Source organism: Sus scrofa, chromosome 6 (genome assembly GCF_054392235.1).
Source record: "Sus scrofa isolate SSC_HxYL_T2T_F1_AM1 chromosome 6, Sscrofa_HxYL_maternal_Yorkshire_Landrace_v2.0, whole genome shotgun sequence".
In the NCBI taxonomy this organism is placed as follows: domain Eukaryota; kingdom Metazoa; phylum Chordata; class Mammalia; order Artiodactyla; family Suidae; genus Sus; species Sus scrofa.
This window is the reverse complement of record NC_139388.1, coordinates 8,411,259-8,430,654: the sequence shown is the minus strand read 5'-3', so window position 1 is coordinate 8,430,654 and position 19,396 is coordinate 8,411,259. Positions and strand designations below refer to the sequence as shown.

General features: G+C 53.9%; 1 protein-coding gene across 8 annotated transcripts in view; it reads right to left on the bottom strand.

Annotated features, from left to right (window-relative positions):
• Nucleotides 1-4,194: 4,194 nt before the first annotated feature.
• The window catches only part of CDYL2 (chromodomain Y like 2), a 350,650-nt gene continuing 335,448 nt past the window's right edge, over nt 4,195-19,396 (bottom strand). For 5 of the 8 annotated variants that reach the window (XM_084959475.1, XM_084959476.1, XM_084959474.1 and 2 more), the window contains 3 exons: nt 15,463-15,673; nt 13,585-13,728; nt 6,727-10,906 (listed from right to left, as the gene is read on the bottom strand). In XM_084959475.1, the coding sequence (XP_084815601.1) occupies nt 10,748-10,906; nt 13,585-13,728; nt 15,463-15,673 (514 nt within the window). In that variant the 3' untranslated portion in view covers nt 6,727-10,747. Of the gene's footprint in view, nt 10,907-13,584; nt 13,729-15,462; nt 15,674-19,396 lie in introns of all 8 variants that reach the window. The other 3 variants (XR_014805368.1, XR_014805367.1, XM_021097053.2) reach the window with 3 other exon arrangements.

Sequence of the window (19,396 nt, the reverse complement as noted above, 5' to 3'; positions counted from 1 at the left end):
TACAAAAGATCTTACTGATAAAACAGAAGCAGGAGTTCCCGTTGTGGCACAGTGGTTGACGAATCTGACTAGGAACCATGAGGTTGCGGGTTCGATCCCTGCCCTTGCTCAGTGCTGCCATGAGCTGTGGGGTAGGTCGCAGACGTGGCTCAGATCCTGCATTGCTGTGGCTCTGGTGTAGGCTGGTGGCTAAAGCTCTGATTCGACCCCTAGCCTGGGAACCTTCATGTGCCGCGGGAAGCGGCCCTAGAAAAGGAAAAAAAAAAAACAAAAAAAAACAGAAGAAAACTCACAGATTTCAAAATCAAACTTACCAAAGGGGAACGTGTTGGGGGGGTAAATTAGGGGGATGGGCATAACATATACAGACTAGTGTATATAAAATAGGTAAGTAGCAAGGACCTACTCTACAGCACAGGGAAATCTACTCGATAGTCTGCAATTACCTACATGGGAAAAAAGAATGGATATACGTATGAGTATAAGTGAGCCACTCTGCTGTACACCTGAAACTAACACAACATTGTGAGTCAACTATACGCCAATAAACTTTTTTAATAAATAAATCTTGTATATGTAAAATCTCATCTATATGAAAATCTCATTTAATCATGAAACCAAGACTATGTTCTAAAATACGATGTGATTTTATTATGCAAATCTCATGTAAGCATTTAAAAGGCTCTATGTCAGCTGTTTTAAATATTATAGTTGATCTAATTATATACACACATATATTTTTTTTAAGTCCACACCTGTGGCTGGCAGAAGTTCCCAGGCTATGTGTTGAATTGGAGCTATAGCTGCAGGCCTATGCCATAGCCACAGCAACAAGGGATACCACAGCTCACGGCAATGCCAGATCCTTAACCCACTGAGCGAGGCCAGGGACTGAACCCTCATCCTCATGGATACTAGTCAGGTTCATTACCACTGAGCCACAATGGGAACTCCTAATTTTATATATTAATGTCTTTCATATACTATAATCTCATGTATATAAAAATCTCGTCTCACATATACACAGTCACACAATATGTATGTGTGTGCTTGTGTGTAAACCTCACTTAATCATTTAAAAACTCTCTAGGAGGCTGGCACAGATGTAGTGTAATCCCCAAAGGGTGAATGAGGCCAAACACCCCATGCATGTGATACCAGGACTCAGCCAAGCTCCTGGCATCGCAACTCAGAAGAGCTCCCTCAAAGCCCAGAGCGGTCCTGGCCTCATTTAGGGGGCAATTCCAGCTTTCCAGCTGTTCAGGCCCCAAATCCCAAGACCACCCTTGGCTCTGTTCTCTCTTTGCCTTCAAAATGCACTCAGGACCTCACTCCTTCTCATCACCTTGATCAGCCCATCCCTGACTGAAGCCTTCGAGGGCAGGTGGCAACCATAAGAGCCTCCTGTGCATCTCCTTGCCCCCAGCCCCCTTTGCCCATTGTCGCAGAGCGAGTCTGATAAAGCAAGAAGCAGTCCAGGCCACTCCTTCCCACACCCTCCAGGGGCTCCCATCTCACTTGGAGTCAGAGCTTGAATCCTTATCACGGCCCAGAGGGCCCTCGAGCATGTGTCTCCCAGTTGAAGACTCGCCGGCTGGCTGAATTCACCACTTACCGAAGAGTTTCTAGATGTAATTGATGAAGCTAACATTTATTAAGAAGGGTCTGTAAGAACTGTGCTGCTTGTTTCCATGCCTGGGTCTGAGGTTCTCTCAGCAGCTGGGGAAAATCTCCCATTTTCTAGATGGGGAAGTAAGTCAAGGCTCAGAGAGGCAGTGTGCTGAAACCAGGGTCACACAGCAAAGCTTGCTGGCCCTCTGCCTTCACACACACACACACACACACACACACACACACACACACACACACACACACACACAATCTCATGCACACATGCACACAAGTGACGAGGCCTCCCCTTTCCTCTAAAGTCAAGGGAGAATGAGGCTTTAGTGATTTGTATGTACCCCCTAAAACTTAGGGGGCCCAGCAGGTTGACATCGGACTCATGTCTGAGAAATTCAGCAACCAAGAGGCCAACTGATGAACCAGCCAGTCCACCATCGAGGCAGTTGGAAGTCAGCCTGTGCCCCCTGATCAGAGGTTACACGAGCATCCCCTGAGCCACACGAGGCCCAGGCATGGGGATCGTCCTACCCTAAAGGGACCTAAAGACCTCAGCGAACGAAGCCAGCAGCAGGCCTCCGGATTCCCAGGGGCTGAAGAAGGAGCGACGGGCGATGATACAGAGTTCATTCGGCAATTACGAAACTGGCCACCATCCACAGAAGAGGCCACTGAGAAACCCATGAGTTCCCTGTGAGAGGGTCAGGTTTAAAAGCCTATGAGGCCCACAGAAGGAAAGCCCCCATGTGACAAGAGCACCATTTGGTCCTTGTAAACTCTTCCCAGCTTTCCTCCATCCAACCAAACAAAAGGGAGTACGCGTCAGCAAGAAAGCCTGAAGCCTTGGCCTCGAGTGAAGTTGCTAGCACTGATACTTATTTATTTATTTGTCTTTTTGCCTTTTCTAGGGCCGCTCCTGTGGCATATGGAGGTTCCCAGGCTAGGGGTCGAATCGGAGCGGTAGCCCCCAGCCTAAGCCAGAGCCACAGCAACGCAGGATCCGAGCCGCGTCTGCGACCTACACCACAGCTCACGGCAACACCAGATCCTTAACCCCCTGAGCAAGGGCAGGGACCGAACCCGCAACCTCATGGTTCCTAGTCAGATTCGTTAACCACTGCGCCACAACGGGAACTCCCAGCACTGATATTTAAAGGGGACATGGCCACTGGTGACAACGGAGTTGACACTGTGTTTGTGACTTTATATCATGGATTGGAAAGGTCCTACAGGCGACCGTGTTTTCATCTAGGGTTAGGTGAGGACTGCTCCCTTAAGCCAACTGAAAGGGACAGTGAGAGAACAAACGAAGGTTCTCTTGAGATTCTCCAAATGTACCAGTGAGTCACTGTGGATGTTTTCTGATGAGATGGGCGCCTCAGCCCACTCCCTCTCCCTGCAGGGGAAGGGCTTCTTTCAGTATCGTATCACAATAGCCTGTGAGACACAGTCAGAGGAACAGGGCTGTGTCCTAGAGATGCCACACTCCGAAACACCCGAAAGTCCTGGTCCAGTCTGCTGGACGGTCCAGCAGCAGTCAGGAGCAAAGGACTTTCCAGGTTGGACCTTGACCCCGTGGAATGGAGTCAGGACCTCAGAGGAAGACACCTAAGATGACAATGATGACGACGAGAATACGAGAAAGGACAGGGAGCCAGCAGAGGGAGATCTGGGGCCGCAGCCCGGCTGGCTGACCACACCAACGGAGAGGGGAAGGGATGGCAAGTCAACAGTTAGAGCTGCCCTGTCTTCTAGACTTTGAGGGGGTCGAGATCGCATAAGGAATTCTCTCCAGTGCTGCACTGTGGATGGTTCGAGAACCGCGGCGGGATCGTGCACCTGTCTCACATTCCTAGACCCCAAGCTGGTTTACGACAGGGACTATCTGGGCGCCTGTGCAGCTCCCAAGGCTAGCAGAGGGCTCAGCACTGCTGCGGGACAGACGGACAGGTAGACGTGACCTTGTGCCAAGGACTTTCCCAGAATTCCCTGCTGCCACGAGCCCCCGAGCGACTCCTTCCTCCTCCTTCCTGCAGCCCCCCACTGTCTCTGGAGCCAGGCTTTGGCAGCCAGCTGTCCTCCGCAGTGTGCCTGTCTTAAGAGCCACGGTGCAATGGCCGAGGTGACGCAAAAGGACTCTGTGTCATTCCATAGTGACAAGCACGGTCGTCAGTCGCGAGAGGCAGCTGGGCTTGGACAGGACCCAGCTCTAGTGAGGAGCCATCCCTGTGCAAGGAGACCTGGGTGGACAAGGGGAAGGGGTGAATGCCTACCAGTCCCCTGAAAAATAACACCTGTGCCCCCCATTCCCAGGTCCTCTGGCATCACCCTATGTCCCCGGCGACCACCGGCCTGAAAAACTGAAGCCTCAAGGCAGATGTGGGTGGGCGCGCCCACGCTCCCCAGACACAGCCTAGAAGCATCAGAGGTCTCAACGCCCCCCCCCCCCCACCGGCCCTGCCCTGGGGGGAGGAAGGCCAGAGAAACTTCTCTGTTCGGAAACCACAGAAACCTGTTGGTGATCTTGACACGCGGGCTGCCCGAGGGAGAACACGAGCCAGTGCAGGCGAAGTTTCAACCTTTTTATTCAAAGCAGCTTCTCACAATGTATAAATACTGCATATTAGCACACATGAAAAATACAACTTCTAAGGCACCCAGAAATGTGTTCATACACGTTACAGGACCATTCACAAAGAGAGTGTACAATTTGCTCTAGACAGTCAGCGTTTGATAAGTCGGAAGGTTATCACCCCTCGGTACTGCACCCAGTCTCGGGCAATATTTACAACGTGGTGAGAAAGGGTCACCTCTACCTGCGTTAAAGTCTATGAAGGGACTCATACTTACAAGTACTCAGAACTAGTTAAAGACTCTCCCATGATCACCTGGCAAAACAAAAACGAGTAGCCTAGACTGCAAAGGTCTCCTTGGATTTTGGTGTGTGCGCGAGCTCCGAGATCAAATCCAAACACTCCCCTGGGCGGGGGTGGGGGGGGGACATTTTTGGTAGCCTGCTTCCTTAGCAGAAGTTTGGTAATAAGCCTTACCACTAGGATACCACGTCTTCAGGATCAATCATTGCTACACCGGTTAATGGGTCAATGGTTTCATCATGAGTGAGAAGGGAGCATCATTGCCTAGTGTGAGGAGTGGAGAACAGTCTTCTCAGGCTCAACAGGAAGTGGAATGGGTGGATGGAGGCCAAAAAAAAAAAAAAAAAAAAAAAAGAGAGGTGGAAAGTGAGCAACTGCAGGATCTCGCTGCTCAGTGTAGACACACATGAAAAACTCCTGCGGGAGGTTCCTGTTCGGATGGAGCAGTCCACACTGGTCAAACTGGACAAACTGGACAAACGCCAGCCCTCCACGCTTCATGGTCCGGATAAAGGCTGGGACTCCACGGCAGAAGCACCCACCTGGGACAGTGAGCTTCCATCTCAGAAACTCACCTTTCAGAGCCTTCTCGAGGTGACAACAGATTCATGTGCACGGCCACCCAGGGGGAGCATAACGTCGGTGGAAGCGAGCAGCCTCTCTGGGCCGTCAAGCATGCACAGCTCTGCCTAGCAGGGCCCACAATCTACCAAACTCGTGCTTTGTTGGCATAATGGAATTCTTTGGTCCTTGGTTTTATGAAAGGCAATATTTTCACAATCCTGTCAACATGGACGTCGGCAAATGACTTCAAGCTGGGACTAATGGCACAGGGACAAAGTAAATACTAGATGGACAACTCCACACCCTTCAAACTTCCCAAAGTCACCCTAAGGAGCTCCAGCAGGAGGCCAGGTGTTGGGCCAAGGCAGCATGGTCAACCCACAGACAGGCCAGAGCTGAGGCTGGAAACTAGACGCCGGTGTTTCTGACTGATACACACACACATACTGCAAATATCTGCAGCAAACGTCATCCCGATGGGAGACACGGTGATGGGATCCACACTTACTGGAGGTGAATAACCTGACTTAGCCATGCCAGAGCCCTGGTCTCAAGGTCAACAGCAACGTCTTGGTAAGGAGACGCAGTAGGCCATTATGGAAGCACGGCCAACTGAAAAGCATCATCCTTTTTAAAAATGCTCAGTCCCAATTTTGAGGTGGTTTTATCCGCTCCCAGACATGAGTGGACGCACTGCCAATGAGCTTTGCGACGTAGGCTCCATTCGGACCGCCCCAGGTGGACTGGCTCGGCGGATGAGCATGTGCTGCATCTAGTGTGCCTGTGCCCTGGGAAACTCGGGTTGAGTATGGCTTCACGTACCTCGTTCACGGATAAGACACTCGGGACGCGTGGGAATGCTGATTATGTAACTGAAATCGACTTCGGATTGTCTATACAGTAAGACGCACATGTAAACTTTGTAACATCTCTCAAGGAATGTGGACCTCAGCCAGACTGGGTGTCCCCAGGTCACCCGCAGGGAACCTGGGGCCAACTGCCAAGGTCAGGAGCAGGAAATGCCATTTGTTCAAAACAAATGATGGACCAGCAGCCCTTCCTGTGACCATATCTAAACCATGTGAATAGGACGAGGGTGGCTCCAGAAAAACCTGTTCATGGTCCCTTCATATGGCCAAAGACAGTCACCAAGGTGTCTATCTGGCCCCTGCCACCATTAACTCAACCAAACTCTCCAGATGAGTCATGGCGTACGGACTGCGCAGAGTCCATCCCCATGGCTTATTCGTTGCTTGGAAGAAACAACCCGTATTACCCCTTTGTTTTTTTTGTTTTTTTTTTTGTTTTGTTTTTTTTTTGCAACAAGCTTAAGGCTCTGTTCACAAACTCCATCAACTGCCACACAGTGAGAATTTATGGGGAGATCTTAAACTACGGAAGGAGTTGCAAAGGTTGGAAACGTTACCGATCCTAATGGTAAGGCTTATTCACAGATTCAATACATTGTAAAATTATTCTTTGAACTCAATTACGTTGAGAAAAAGGAAATTAATCGGCTCTCGAACAATATAAGAGCACTAGATTCTCATGGAAAACAAAAAACAAAAAACCATTGGCACCAAACCAGAATGCTATTTTTTTTTTTTTTTGAAAGAACACATGATCTTCATGGAAAAGATTGCCTAAAACGCATATCCTAACTTACCACAGAAATATAAAAGTTTATATTCTGAAAATATATACTGTATTAAAGTCGGTAAGCATTTCAACCAAAATTTGCAGAAATAACTAAGCAACACTTCTCTACAACAAAAATATACATGCAAGACAACCCCCAAATGGTTTCCCTTAAATATCTACAAAGGCAAAGTGTAGATTTTTCAAGATTATACAAAACCATTTATAGAGAATAAAATAAAATACTTAAGAAATCTCATTTAGAGTCTTAAATACTGTGTAGATTAGTGAGAATGTCTAAACTAATATATACAACAGAGCTACGTATCTGAACACAGAAACACAAGAGAGAAGCAATTCCGCATTTTAAATATTCACGGAGGAAGATGTGAAGATGCATCTCTTTGTTTCTCTTGGTGAAAAGAAAAATATGTCCACAGAAATTGAATTGGAAAATTACATGGGTATGACTGAATTTCAAATTAAGAAAAGTTTACAAAAGTTTTTAAGCCGACAATTAATAATGGGAAATATAATTCAGCATCTAGTCAAGGCTATTTTTAAACGTGGATTATCTGGAGATAACAGTTGCATTGGTCAGAGTCTACTGTGATGATACTTCTCCATCTTCAGACTAAACGTCACGTGGGAAAAACGTATTATCACACTTCAGAGAGACCCTCTCCTAGGTTAACTTGGAGCAAACAAGAAGAACAGTTCAAATCAATTCTCTACGACCTTCTCAGAGGTATCCAATTTCATTCCTAGAGGGTGGCTGGGGATGGTTTTCACCCACAGGCATCACTTCAAAGCAGGAAGGGACGTGGGGGTAACGGCGGCGCCAGGCGGAGGCTTCCCCATGGCGAGGAGCTCTGACCACCTTAGAAAGTTCTCCAAAAAGCCCCCGTGGAACGGGGCTGCTAACGCAAATGGTTCTCCTGCAAGACCACCACGCTAACCACCAGTATGTGGAGCAGAAAGGTGCCAGAGTCCTGATGTGTGGCTAACAGGACGGCAAGGAGTGGAACGCCCAGAAGGCTCCCTGACCAAAGAAGAACCCTCAACTTCCCACCAGAGCTGCGCTTCCATCCCCAAAGGCAGTTCCGGGACAGGGTCGGCGAGACCAAGTACCACTGCTCGGAGACCCCCCGGGCCCCAGGATGAGACAGATGGGATGGGGAGCGGGCAGAGCACAACAGAGAGAGGGGGGAAGGATGCCAGGTGGGGAGAGAGGGTGCTGGGGTAGAAGACAACTGAACGCCTGGGCGCTGCCTCGAGGAAGCTTTGAGGATAAACCCTGACACAGCCACAGGTCTGGCCAATTCCAACCCAGGTCGACGGGCTACGAGTCACCTGGATCTCACCTGCACAGTATCAAAGCAACTGTCCGGAAAGTGGAAACCCAGTGGTTTCGCCTACCCTGTAGCCAACAGAGGGCAGCGGCTTTTGCCCAAAGGACTGGAACATCCTTCTTAAATGGACTGAAGGCAAAGAACCGAAGCACAGACTGTCTTGTACCACACCTCCCGGTGCACGAGAAACCCGCACAGTAGCAACGGGTATGCGGCCTCAGGGAGGGTGTCACAGTCCTACCTTCTCATCAGAGATCCTTGAGGTGCTTAGCAGTTTGGACGGGATGATCCAGAGCTAGGCTTTAGTCCAAAGCTAAAGCACTTCTGCCTTTTGTTTTCAGCAGGGAACAAGGACGGGCCCTGAGCGAAAGGAATGTCCAAACATCCTCTTCCATCGCCAAGGAGAATCCTAATGTGGCTGCCCCTGGAAGGTAAACAGAAAGGGGGTGCTCTTTCTTTAGGGGGCCTGGTGATGGCTGAGGAACGACCTGCCGAGACTGAGGTTGTCCAGGGTTGGCAGAACACACACTGGCTTTCTTGAAGGAAGAGACAAACTCAAGGTGAGATGTGACAAGAGGCATCTGGGCAAAAGCTGGCATTCCCCTAGAGGGACTCCCTATGGTCCAGGCCCGCGGTTCCCATGGGACCCCAGAGGGACCAAAGGGAGGACACCCAGCTTGGGAGAAGAAAGCGAGGCACGTCCTCTCCCCCGAGCCTCGTGAGGTCACGGGCAGACTCAGCTGGGGGGAGGCTGCTGTCTCTACAGAGGGAACCGAGGCCGTGTGGAGGAGGCAGAGTCCCGGGAAAGGTCAGGTGCCCTGTGCAAAGGCCCGTGTCTCCGGCTCTAAGGTCAACACAAAGCTCAGCGCCATGAAGAAGCCTGGCCCGGTGCCCTGAGCAGCAGGCAAAGGACCAGAGAGGGGAGAATGGCAGCAACGACCTCCCTTTGCCCAGCCCCCGAGCCGGGCCGGACTCTCACTGCTCCACTCACGTTTCTCCAAAGAAAGGTCCAGAGGGGCTGGCGACCAACAGAGGGAAGGGGAGACGGGCGAGCACTCGGACGACACTCGAGGGCTGTGGTGGGAACATCCCGCCCTCTGAGACTCGAACTTTCTCTGGTGCTTGACCCTGAACCAGGGTCAAGCCTCAGACGGAGGAACGTGGTCCTGTCGTCTCTCCGCTCTGACCGTGACGTTTACCTTCTCCTCGCCAACCAAAACCAAAACCCCGAGCCCAGACCCAAAGCCCTCCTTCCCCGCAGCCCAGCCAGGGATGGTGGGCCGCTGGTCTGAATAGAGATGCTGGGGTCCCCAGGCGGCCCATGGAGGCCTCGCCCCCAGGTACTGCTCCTGGATGGGAGTAAACAACCTGAGAAACAGATGGAGTATGTGGGCCTCTGGAGGAACACAGATTCGGACCTTCTGCGGACAGCTCAGCAGAGTGGGGGCACCTCCCCGTCTCCCTGGGAGGCCCCGACATCCCCCCCCCCCGCCCCCACGGAAGAAAGGGGCTCTGAAACCCAAGCACAGCCATCTGCCTGGAGGAAAAAGCCTTCTTCCACAAATGCGATCCCCAGGGGGGCCCGGTCCCCACCTTTTCACACAGTTAGGGCCGGGGTGTGTCTCAGTACCACTCAGGCTGGAGGCCCCTTTGTCTCCTTAAAGCAGCAGCGCGAAGAGAAACCCCTTCCAGGATTTCTCCTAAGAACAAGCATTCAGCGGTCCCAGAGCCATTGTCCGTGTAGAGAACCTGGCTCCGAGCTGCTCCTTTCAGCTGTATCCGCCCTTCCACTTCCATCTCTCTCTGAGTCTGACTCCTACGTGGCTCATTGCTAGAATGCACCAAACGGCATGAACCTTGCACGGGATTTGGTCCAGGGCAGTATGAAAAGAGTATCTGTGTGAACAACAGATATCATAAGATAGCAACAAAAATAAATAAATTAAATAAGTCCGATTAAAGGAAAAAAAAAAAAAAAAACCACATTTTCCTAGCAGTTCATGTTTTTGCAAAACTAGCTTTACATATAATACACATAAATTATCAGAATTTCCACTTACATTGTTTTAAAAATATATATTTAACAAAACGCCCCTAAATGTACAATATCTGGGTTTGTAAATCACTCAATTGGGTTTTAAGACCAAGCCCTAAAAGTCACACAGATTTGCATCAGAGAAGAGACCGAGGCTGGCTCTACACAATCGTTCTGCTCTTTGGGCTGGGAACCCCCTCCAATGGCTCGTCCCCTGTCACTGGGTCTGCACGGAACCAGAGAGCCACGGCAGCCTAGTCTCCAAAGCAGAGGCACTGTGTAGACACAGCCTGAGTCACGAGAATGGGGAGACTGGTCTTCCCCTTCCTGGACCAGGATGGTGCATTTCAGCAAGTGGGGGCAGGACAAGGGTGCCTGGCAGAGGCCTGGGAAGAGATAGCCCTCGATAGCTCTCCAGCCAGGTGCGGGGTGGGGGGGACACGGGGGAGGCCAAGTGTGCTGCGTTTCCCATCGTTACACAAAACCAAACCAATGAGGAGCAACCAAAGGACGCGAGGAAATGGACACAACCCTAGGTATAGAGAGACACCTTGACAGACTCCTTGGCCAGGCATACGCTGTGCTCTGATTTCTGAAGCACAGGGCAGAGCTGGAAGTCGGTGCCCCCGAGCACTGGGGCAGGTGAGCCGAGGCCCTCAGACTTGGTAGATTTTGTCCTGCAGGTAGCTGAACAGGGAATCCAGGCCTTTGGAGGAGCTCCAGAGCTGCTTGAGCATGAGGCATTCTTTCTCGTTCACATCTTCCAGCACTGACTTCAGGAAGCTCCGGACCAGGCATTTCGACTCCTCCAGCACCTGGAGGGAAACGCACAAGCCTCGTCAGCCAGGCACCAGGGGCTCTGCTCCCAAAGGCACCCTCCCGATGTCCGGAGCCGGGGGAGGCTGCCTCTTGCAGTCGGAGGCTCTCCAGGCCCGTGCCCCGCTAGATGCCAGGAATGGAGCCGTGGTGTGCCGGGAGGTCGAGCCCTTGGTCCCCGGGACGGCTGAGTGGGACTGCATCTCCCCGACTGCAAGGGTTTGGTCTTCTATCCAAGGGTGACACACACTCAGGGTCACTTTCTATGGATGTCGTGAAAAGGTTTGGGAAATCCTGCTTTCTCCTCTCCAGGCTACTTAATTCAAGGATGGGTGACGTCACGGAATAAGACGATGAAATGAACGCGTGGTTGTCAAAGTATCCACAGAACCCCGCCCACAGCAACGCCCCTTGTTCAGGCGTAGTAGGAAGAGAAGTAGTACTACAAGTAGCAGTCACTGTACGAGTGAGTAATAATGGTAACAACAATAGTAATATTCTAGTCTAACAGTCACGGTAACAGTAACGTGAGTGATAGCAATAATAGTAACACCAGTAATAATACCGCAGTGTTAGGGTAGCAGTAATAATAATGCCAGCGGTAGTAAAGGTACTAGAGTACGAAAACTAGCAACGCCAGCTGTAAGCTGTAATATTAGCGATACAGTAGCTACAATGGCAATAACCATAGTCCTGAATACCAGCAATTGCAGCAATCACAGGAATAAGAATAAGGACGCCTCTCCAACCACCGTTAACCAAGATGCTCTGTGATAGGAACTTTTCCTGCATTCTTTTAGTCCCTCCTCGTGTTGACTCCACAGAGAAGTGGTATTTTCATCACCGCATCAGAGACGGAGGACCTGAGCTCAGGGAAGTGGAGAGGCCCAGAGCTCCTGCCAACACCGGGCTGATGTGGACCGGCCACCCCGCTGCCTTGGCCTGGCAGAGGCACAGCCGGAAGTGAGGCGTCCGGGCAGCTTCCCACTGGCCTACGCCGTCCTCCGCAGACATCAAGTTCACAGTCTCACAAAGCAAGACAAGGGCCCCCTGCTCATGCCAAGTGTGGTCATCTCGCTTCCCAACCCGGGCTGGAGGCTGATGGGGGAGCGGGAAGGGCTCCAGACCGAGGCTGCCTCTTTCCTCCAGAGAACTTCTCCAAAGAACACACCACTCCCCAGGGGCTGCGGGGTGGAGCCCGTCTCAGGAGAAGGACCCCAAAGCGCTGGATTCCTAACTGTGGAAGGAGAGGTTTGCTTGTCGCATTTCTTCAACAGCCACTCAGGCAAGCACTTCCACTGCCCAATAACCAATAACTCCTCAGCGGACCTTGGGGCCTTTCTCCTTCCTGCCTCTTCAGTCTCATTATCCCTCAAATGCCCCGCGCACCTGCTCACGCCACCAGCAGCTGCTGCCCACACGCTATGTGGCATTTCCCACGTGTGCAGCCTCATCACGCGGTTTCCTCTGCTTACATCAACCCGCCTGTCTATGCAGCTGCCCAGGCCCACGGGGTTTCCTGGGACAAGCGTCCCAGGCAGGGTGGACCAGCTCGCTGGTCTCTGCAGTATCAGGAAGATGAAAGGAGAATCCATACAAAGAGATAAGCAGGAGTTCCCGCATGGCTAAGCAGGTTCGATCCCTAGCCTCGCTCAGTGGGGTCGAGCTGTGGTGTAGGTCGTAGAGGCGGCTCGGATCCCGCTTTCCTGTGGCTCTGGTGTAGGCTGGCAGCTACAGCGCTGACTCGACCCCTAGCCTGGAAACCTCCATGTGCTGCAGGGCGTCCCTAATAAAACAAACAAACAAACAAAAAGAGATGAGCGGAGTGCTTGGCCCATAACAGATGGTCACCAACCAGGAGGGCCACCCCACCCTGTCACTGTCGCTGGGACCATGAGACTTCCTGGAGGCAGAGCTGACCCGAAGCAGGAGCCCAGGAAAGGCTGGCTGGGAGGGTCAGGAGAGGTGCGACGGGGGCGGGGCTCGTGGTAGGGAGGCGGGGAGAAAGAAGAGGTGGTCACAGGGCTGCCTCCTGCACCCCCAGGAGGCTGAAGCACAGCAAGTGTCCTAGACCTTCCACTTCCAAGGCGCCTTCCTCATTTCCAGGCCTGGCCCTTTCTCGATCTTGGACAGGAGAGCCCCACAGCGCTCAGATTGGCTCGCAAGAGACACAATCGACAATTAAAACCTGGCGCCTCTGGGGGGAGGGGTCACTAACCTATCTGCTTCTCAGTGTGTCTTCAGAGTGGACCAGAGATGCTAAAATGTGCCGAGTGCGGGGCTGGCGGGAGAGCTGAGATACCAGGACGGGAGAGCCGCGGCTTCTCCTCTTGGCTGGTTAAACACCCTCTGTCCTCAGGCACCTCCGCCTCTCATTCCCTGGAAAGCCACTGACGATCTGTGTTTTCATGTGAGTGTAGGACTTGCTCTTAAGGCCACACTTGCAGCCCAGGGTAGAAGTCTCTTCTGTGAGCTTTTCACGGGAGCGTATGGGGAGTGTCTTACCCCCACTGATCCTCCCCCTGGACTTAAGTGCTGGGCACCCAGGCATCTCACGGGGCCCTGCACCTACTCCCTGCGTGACCTTGGGCTGCTCAGCTCCTCCCTCCCAGCGCGGTCGCTGTGTCTGCATGATGCCTCTACCGCAAGCGCCGCTCGCGAAGCCGCGGGAACTCACCACCGCGCTGCACGAGGCCATCTCCTTCACCCGCAGCATGACCTCCTGGCTGAACGTGGTCGGCCAGAAGACCTGCGACACCAGTCCTCTGCTGCACGCCTCCTGGGCGGTGAGCTTCCGCCCGCAGAAGAGCATCTCGTTGGCCTGGAAAAGCAAAGGCAGGCGCAGGCTGAGGGCCGAGGTGCCTCTGTGGCCCTGAGCCAGCCCGCTGCCTGTGAGCGAGGGTCCCAGCTCTCGGAGGCAGGATCCCCAACGGGGGCGTCAGAGCTGCTTGGGGAACCACATGCAAACTGGCAAACACGTGCGTCTGTGGGCATCTGTCTGAGCAGAGGGCTCACAGCTCTCATTAAACTACCCAAAGAAGCCATGTACCTACAGGGCTCCATCTGCCCAATGCCCCTCCCCCGGCTGGCGGTAGCCTGCAGGAGGGGACACGTGTCTCGGGGGGGGGGTATAGTTCAGTACTGAACCCCCAGCTGTGATGACCTTTCTAGGGATGAGCAGAGGAGCCACGCAGGACGGCAAAGCTCTGTGTGAGGTCTCCCAGCAGAAGAGGACGGGGTAGAATCTTCCTCCCTCTCGGGCAGCAAGCTCAAGCCACTGAGCCCAGGCCCGCCCACTGCTCCGGGGAGATGCAGGGCCGCAACGACTGGGCATAGAGAACACTGACGGCCTCCTGGACTCCTGCGCCCAGCACTCCCAGAGGCAGCTCTACCCCTGGACCTGCCAGTTACTGCAATCATTCACTTCCTTTTTTCCCCCCTTTAGGCAAGTTACTTTGCATCTCGGCAGCCAAAAAAGTTCCCGAGTAATAGCAGAATCCCAATGCAGAGGGACGCATCCCACCCAGCGGTCCAGAGCTGTGCAGAGGCATCGCCCAGCTGCCGTCCGTGGTGTGCTCTGTTCCTCACTCCCCAAAGGATTTCCCTTGACCTTGAAGTGTGCACCTGTGGTACGTGTTCTGGGAGGAGGTGCGTGGATGGGGTCCCAGGCAGAGAAAGCCCTGTGCCGTCACCCACTGACGCTTACCAGCAAGGGACTCTCCCAGTGACAATGAGGGAGGGATGGGGGTCCTCCCCACTTCAGGACGAATCCCCACCCCTTTCCCCAACTGCTGTCCATCTGCCTCCCCTGTCCTGCCCTTCCCGACATGCTTAGCCGCTCTTGGATGAAGGCGGAGATGCTAGGCTCTCCCGGCCTGGTAGTCTATGCAGGTGCTTCCCCTGTGCTGTGTCCCCGGTGGGTCACGATGACCCAAAGGACAATCTTACGGCAGAGGAGAGAAACGTATCAGGTCAGCAGTAGGTCAATGGACGCAGTGGTTGGCGGTGTGAGGACAAACACTAATCATTGCAGGTATTTAGAAACACCGTCTCAGGGAGGGAAAACACAAGGAAGGAACCGAGCAGAAGGAGCCAAAGAGGATGCAGTCAGCAGGAACACGTGCCCATCAGCATTCTCGGAGTTTCAGAAACGTTTGGGATAAGAGAAAGATAAGCCCTTACAATGTTAACATTTTGTGACCATGAGGGAACTGGGAACCTGGCAAAGCACCGTGGCTGAGATCAAAAGGGAAAGTGCCTGCTTCCTGGGCCCCCTGCCGGCCCTGTTTTCCTGCCACTGCTGAGACTGTGAGCTGCCCAAAGCAGCCCGAGCTCCTGAATCCGAACGGCCGTGCTATCTACCTGTTGGCCCTGCTGTGTAGATCCCAGCTGGCAGCAGCTCTGGGGAGGCAAAGGGAGCTAGCTGCCCACCCACAGGCACAGAGGCTGGGAACAGCCTGGGACTCCACCTGCATGAAGGGCCGGATCCTGAGCCCAGGACAGAGGAGGGGTGTCGTGAGGGCGCGGAGGGACAGGCGCCGAGACAGGAGCTTACCAGCGCCACGCCCAGGATCTGGGGGAAGGTGTAGGAGGAGCAGCCGGCAGGCGTCAGGCGGATGGTGGCGTAGGGGGTCTGGAACCAGGCCTTCTCGCTGGCCCACACGATGTCGCACAGGGGCAGGATGGAGGCGCCCAGGCCCAGCGCCGGCCCATTGATCGCCACCACGATGGGCTTCTTGAACTGGATAAAGGCCTTCACGAAGTCCCTGGGGGAGAGAGGAGACCCTCTTTAGCAGGTGACAGGCCAGCCGAGCCCCAGGGACACCCTTGATTCTGCTGAGGCAGAAATGAGCTTCCCCAGGTGCTGAGACACACCCGCAGGTCATCAGGGGAGCAGGTGTCCGCCGGGGGTCCCATTCTCCCAGACTCGGGACCCAGCGATGTGGGCACGGGTGTGGCCCATCCAGTGGCTGGTGCCAGGTTTTCAGAGGGAAACGTGAGGGGCGCCTGCACGTCCTCGTTTTCCCGAGGGGTCCTAGGCCACGCTGTCCACCGTCTCAGCCTGGAACCTGGTTACCACGTCCTTCTGCCCCCTAGATATTGACACAGTGTAAACAGCCTCAGGGGAGGCAAGGTGAAGGCTAAGGTTCGGGACAGAAGCCCGAGGAGGGCGTTCCGAGGAGGCATGTTTGAACTCAAGCGGAGAAGGAAGGCTGGAAGGGCACCAGCTGGAGGTGGAGGGCGTGGCGGTGGCCTGGGGAGGAGGAGCACCTCCCTCCTGGAGGTGGTCAGTCCGATGACCCCCCGGGTCATGCTGGACAGGGAACTGAAGCTTCGGATGGGAGCGCGGGTGGGGATGGACCATCTTTCTCTTCCCTTTGGTTCTAGGGTTCTCGGATTCTGACGTACCTAAAGGGAGGCCAGACTCAGCCAGGGTGGTGCTGGAATGCTGACGAGGGTCTGTGTGTTTGGGTGGCTTTGACCAAAACTGGGGTAGGATGCTGGGCTCCCCTGGAGGCAGGAGGCACCTGCAACCATGGCTTCCAACTGGGCAACACGGTATTCTCTGCCCTGCTGCGCTGAGCAAGGTGCCAGCGTGCATCTCTACTTCCTTTGCCTTACAATGCTTTTCACCTTTCTCCTCGCTGCTTTATAAGGTCTATAAAAATTAATATTCATCTGGACATGGAGGAAAGATCCAGGGGGTCTAATAAAGCCTGCGTTCCTCATTATTCTCAGGTGAAGATCGGAAACGAAGGACAACTCACAAGAAGAAGACCCAAACTCGCGAGCATGACCTCAGTCTGCCTCTGCTCCCCTCTCCGCACTCCTCTCCTGACTCTCTCACCCCCGCTCACTGTGCACGAGCTGCAGGGCCTCCTGAGAGTTCCTGGAAAACACTGTGAGCAGTCTGCAATTCTCCTAATTATTTGCCGGCTTATTTGAATTCTCCTCCCCCTTCCGCTCCTTCAGGAAACTCACGGCTCTGCCTTGGGCACTGCTTGCTCTCCATCCTGGAGTTAACACTCAGTAAACAATCCCCCAGAACGACAGCAAAGATCGCAGATGTGCAGCAGGGACACGCCAGCTCTTCACCAGACCTGTTTTCCCGTCCCTCCTCTCCCTGAGGCATTGGCTGGAACATATTCCCAGCCGCCCTTGCAGGTGGCCGTGGCCATGTGACCAAGTGCTGGCCGGTGGGGAGTCAGTGGAAACCCCATACCCGCTTCCAGGCCTGCTGCAAGGCGAGCTCCCACCACACAGCCCTCTGAGCCCTCTCGTCTTGACAAGCTTGGCAAACTCGGGAGACGTCTGGTGAGCCTTGCGGTTCCTGAGTCACCACGTGGAGGAGGGCCGTGTGATCAGGGATAGCTGTTTGAGGTTCATCGATGCAAGAAGTACATTTCTATCACAACTATTGGGGCTCATTTGTCACAGCTGCTAATATATAACTAATACAAATGTCGGGCTGATTTACTGTGCCCCCCCCTTTTTAATGGCCACACCTACAGCATATGGAAGTTCCCAGGCTAGGGGTCCAATCAGAGCTGCAGCTGCCGGCCTACCTCACAGCCAAGGCAACGTGGGATCCAAGCTGCATCTGTGAACGACGTTGCAGCTCATGGTAACACCAGATCCTTAATCTGCTGAGTGGGGCAAGGGATCGAACCCACATCCCGACAGACACTATGTCAGGTTGTTAACCTGCTGAGCCACAGTGGGAACCTAACCCTTCTCCATTGATACTACTCCCTCCGAATTCTTATCAAAAGATCTGGGTATGAGTGATATTCTGGGATTAGACTGAAGTGGCAGCAAACTACTTAATACTCGACTGGGATGGGAGGAATCTTAGGGGCTATAAGCCGTCATGACAGTACAAGCCCAGGCTGGAGGCATCGCTTCTCCTGAGTTCCCCATGACGCTTTGTCAGTGGGTCACGGAGTTACCTCGGCCTTTGCTGCCCCACTGAAGCTGACCCGAGGAGGACACTGCTACACAGAGGGAGACCTGGCTGGCATCACTGGCTTTCCAATGGCCCATTTCCCGGCCTGACTTCCTGACGTCGTGGCTGCCATCGCTGGTTTTAACAAATGCTTTTTACCAAATGCAATGTGCAGTCTACACGGGATGTGAGGCTTCTTTGCAGGGTCCTTGGAACCACAGGGTTTGGGTGCTTTTGGATAGATGTCCCATTCCTAACCCCCCTCACACCATTCCAGGATCATGGACCTCAGAGTTGGGAAGGACTTTAAGAGCCATCGAGCCAAAGGCGCAGAATCCCCTCCCCAGCCTCCCAAGGAAGCATCATCTGGCCTCTGCTGAACATTCTCAAGAAAGAGGGCTAATCCCACCAAGAGGCCTCCCCGCTGCAGATCTCGTGTGGGCCCCGCAGACAGTCTTCTGCGCTCAGCTTCTCCACTCACACAACTGTCCTCGTGACTTCGCGGAAGCTTCCCCTTCCAGTCCCCAGAGACGTTCCAGCCTGAGCTCTGTGCAGGGGCACCAAGACCCGTGAGAGGGCGACGGGGCCAAGGGTGCTCAGCCCCGCCCCTCCGCCCCCAACCTCCCGTCTTGGTGCAGCAGCCCCACAGCTCATTTCCTTGACGGGAAAATGGGATGCACCATCGCTCTCCCCATCCTTGTGCTCTCACCTCAACAGCAGATTTCTATCGCCACGGCCCACTGGACGGGGAAGCCAGACAACAAACAGGATATTGCATGTCAGCGCTGCCGCTCAGATATCTGATCCTGGTCTGGGTGGTGGGGCTGCGCTGGGGAGGTGGCTCTCCGTCCTCCCCTCCGCCGCCGCCCCCGCCAAAGTCCCTCGCGCTGACACCAGCCCTCCACAGGCGCCTCCTCCACTCAGCCTGAGCCCTGGCTTCTGTCGCCCGGAGCTGCTAGTCTGGTCTGATGGGGCAGAAGGAGTGGGAAGCTTTGGGGGCTAAAGGACTGTGGGGGTCAAGCCTCAACACTGCCCCTAACTCGTGGGGAGGCCTTCGACAAGGGGCTCTGTCTCTGGAGCCTCATTCTGCTTCCTGTAAAATGGGAAAGCCCGCGGTGAGTCCCAACAGAGTCAAGTGTGACCGTCTCCCCAGGGCACTAGCACAGTGCCTGGCATGGAGGAAGCCTGCTGCTGCCACCATTACCACGGTCAGCACCTCTGCCAGGAAGCGCGGAGGCAGCTTGCATTCTGTGCTCAGTGGTTTGTGATCTGCACTCCTGGCCGAAAGGAGACAGAGCAAAACTCTGCACACGGGGCTGTTTGGGCTTCCCCTGGCACAGCTGGCAGCTGTGACCCTGCCACCCATTCCCTTTCCTTGGAGCCAAGGGGTGCACCCTTCCCACCATCACAGATCAGAGCCAAGGCAGCTGGGACGGGGCCTCTGAGCACCAAGGCTCCAAGGGGGCAAGAGGCTGCTCCAGAGGCCGACTCCTCAGTCAGACCCAGGCTTAGCTAGAACTCATGGCTGGAAGTCACAGTAGCA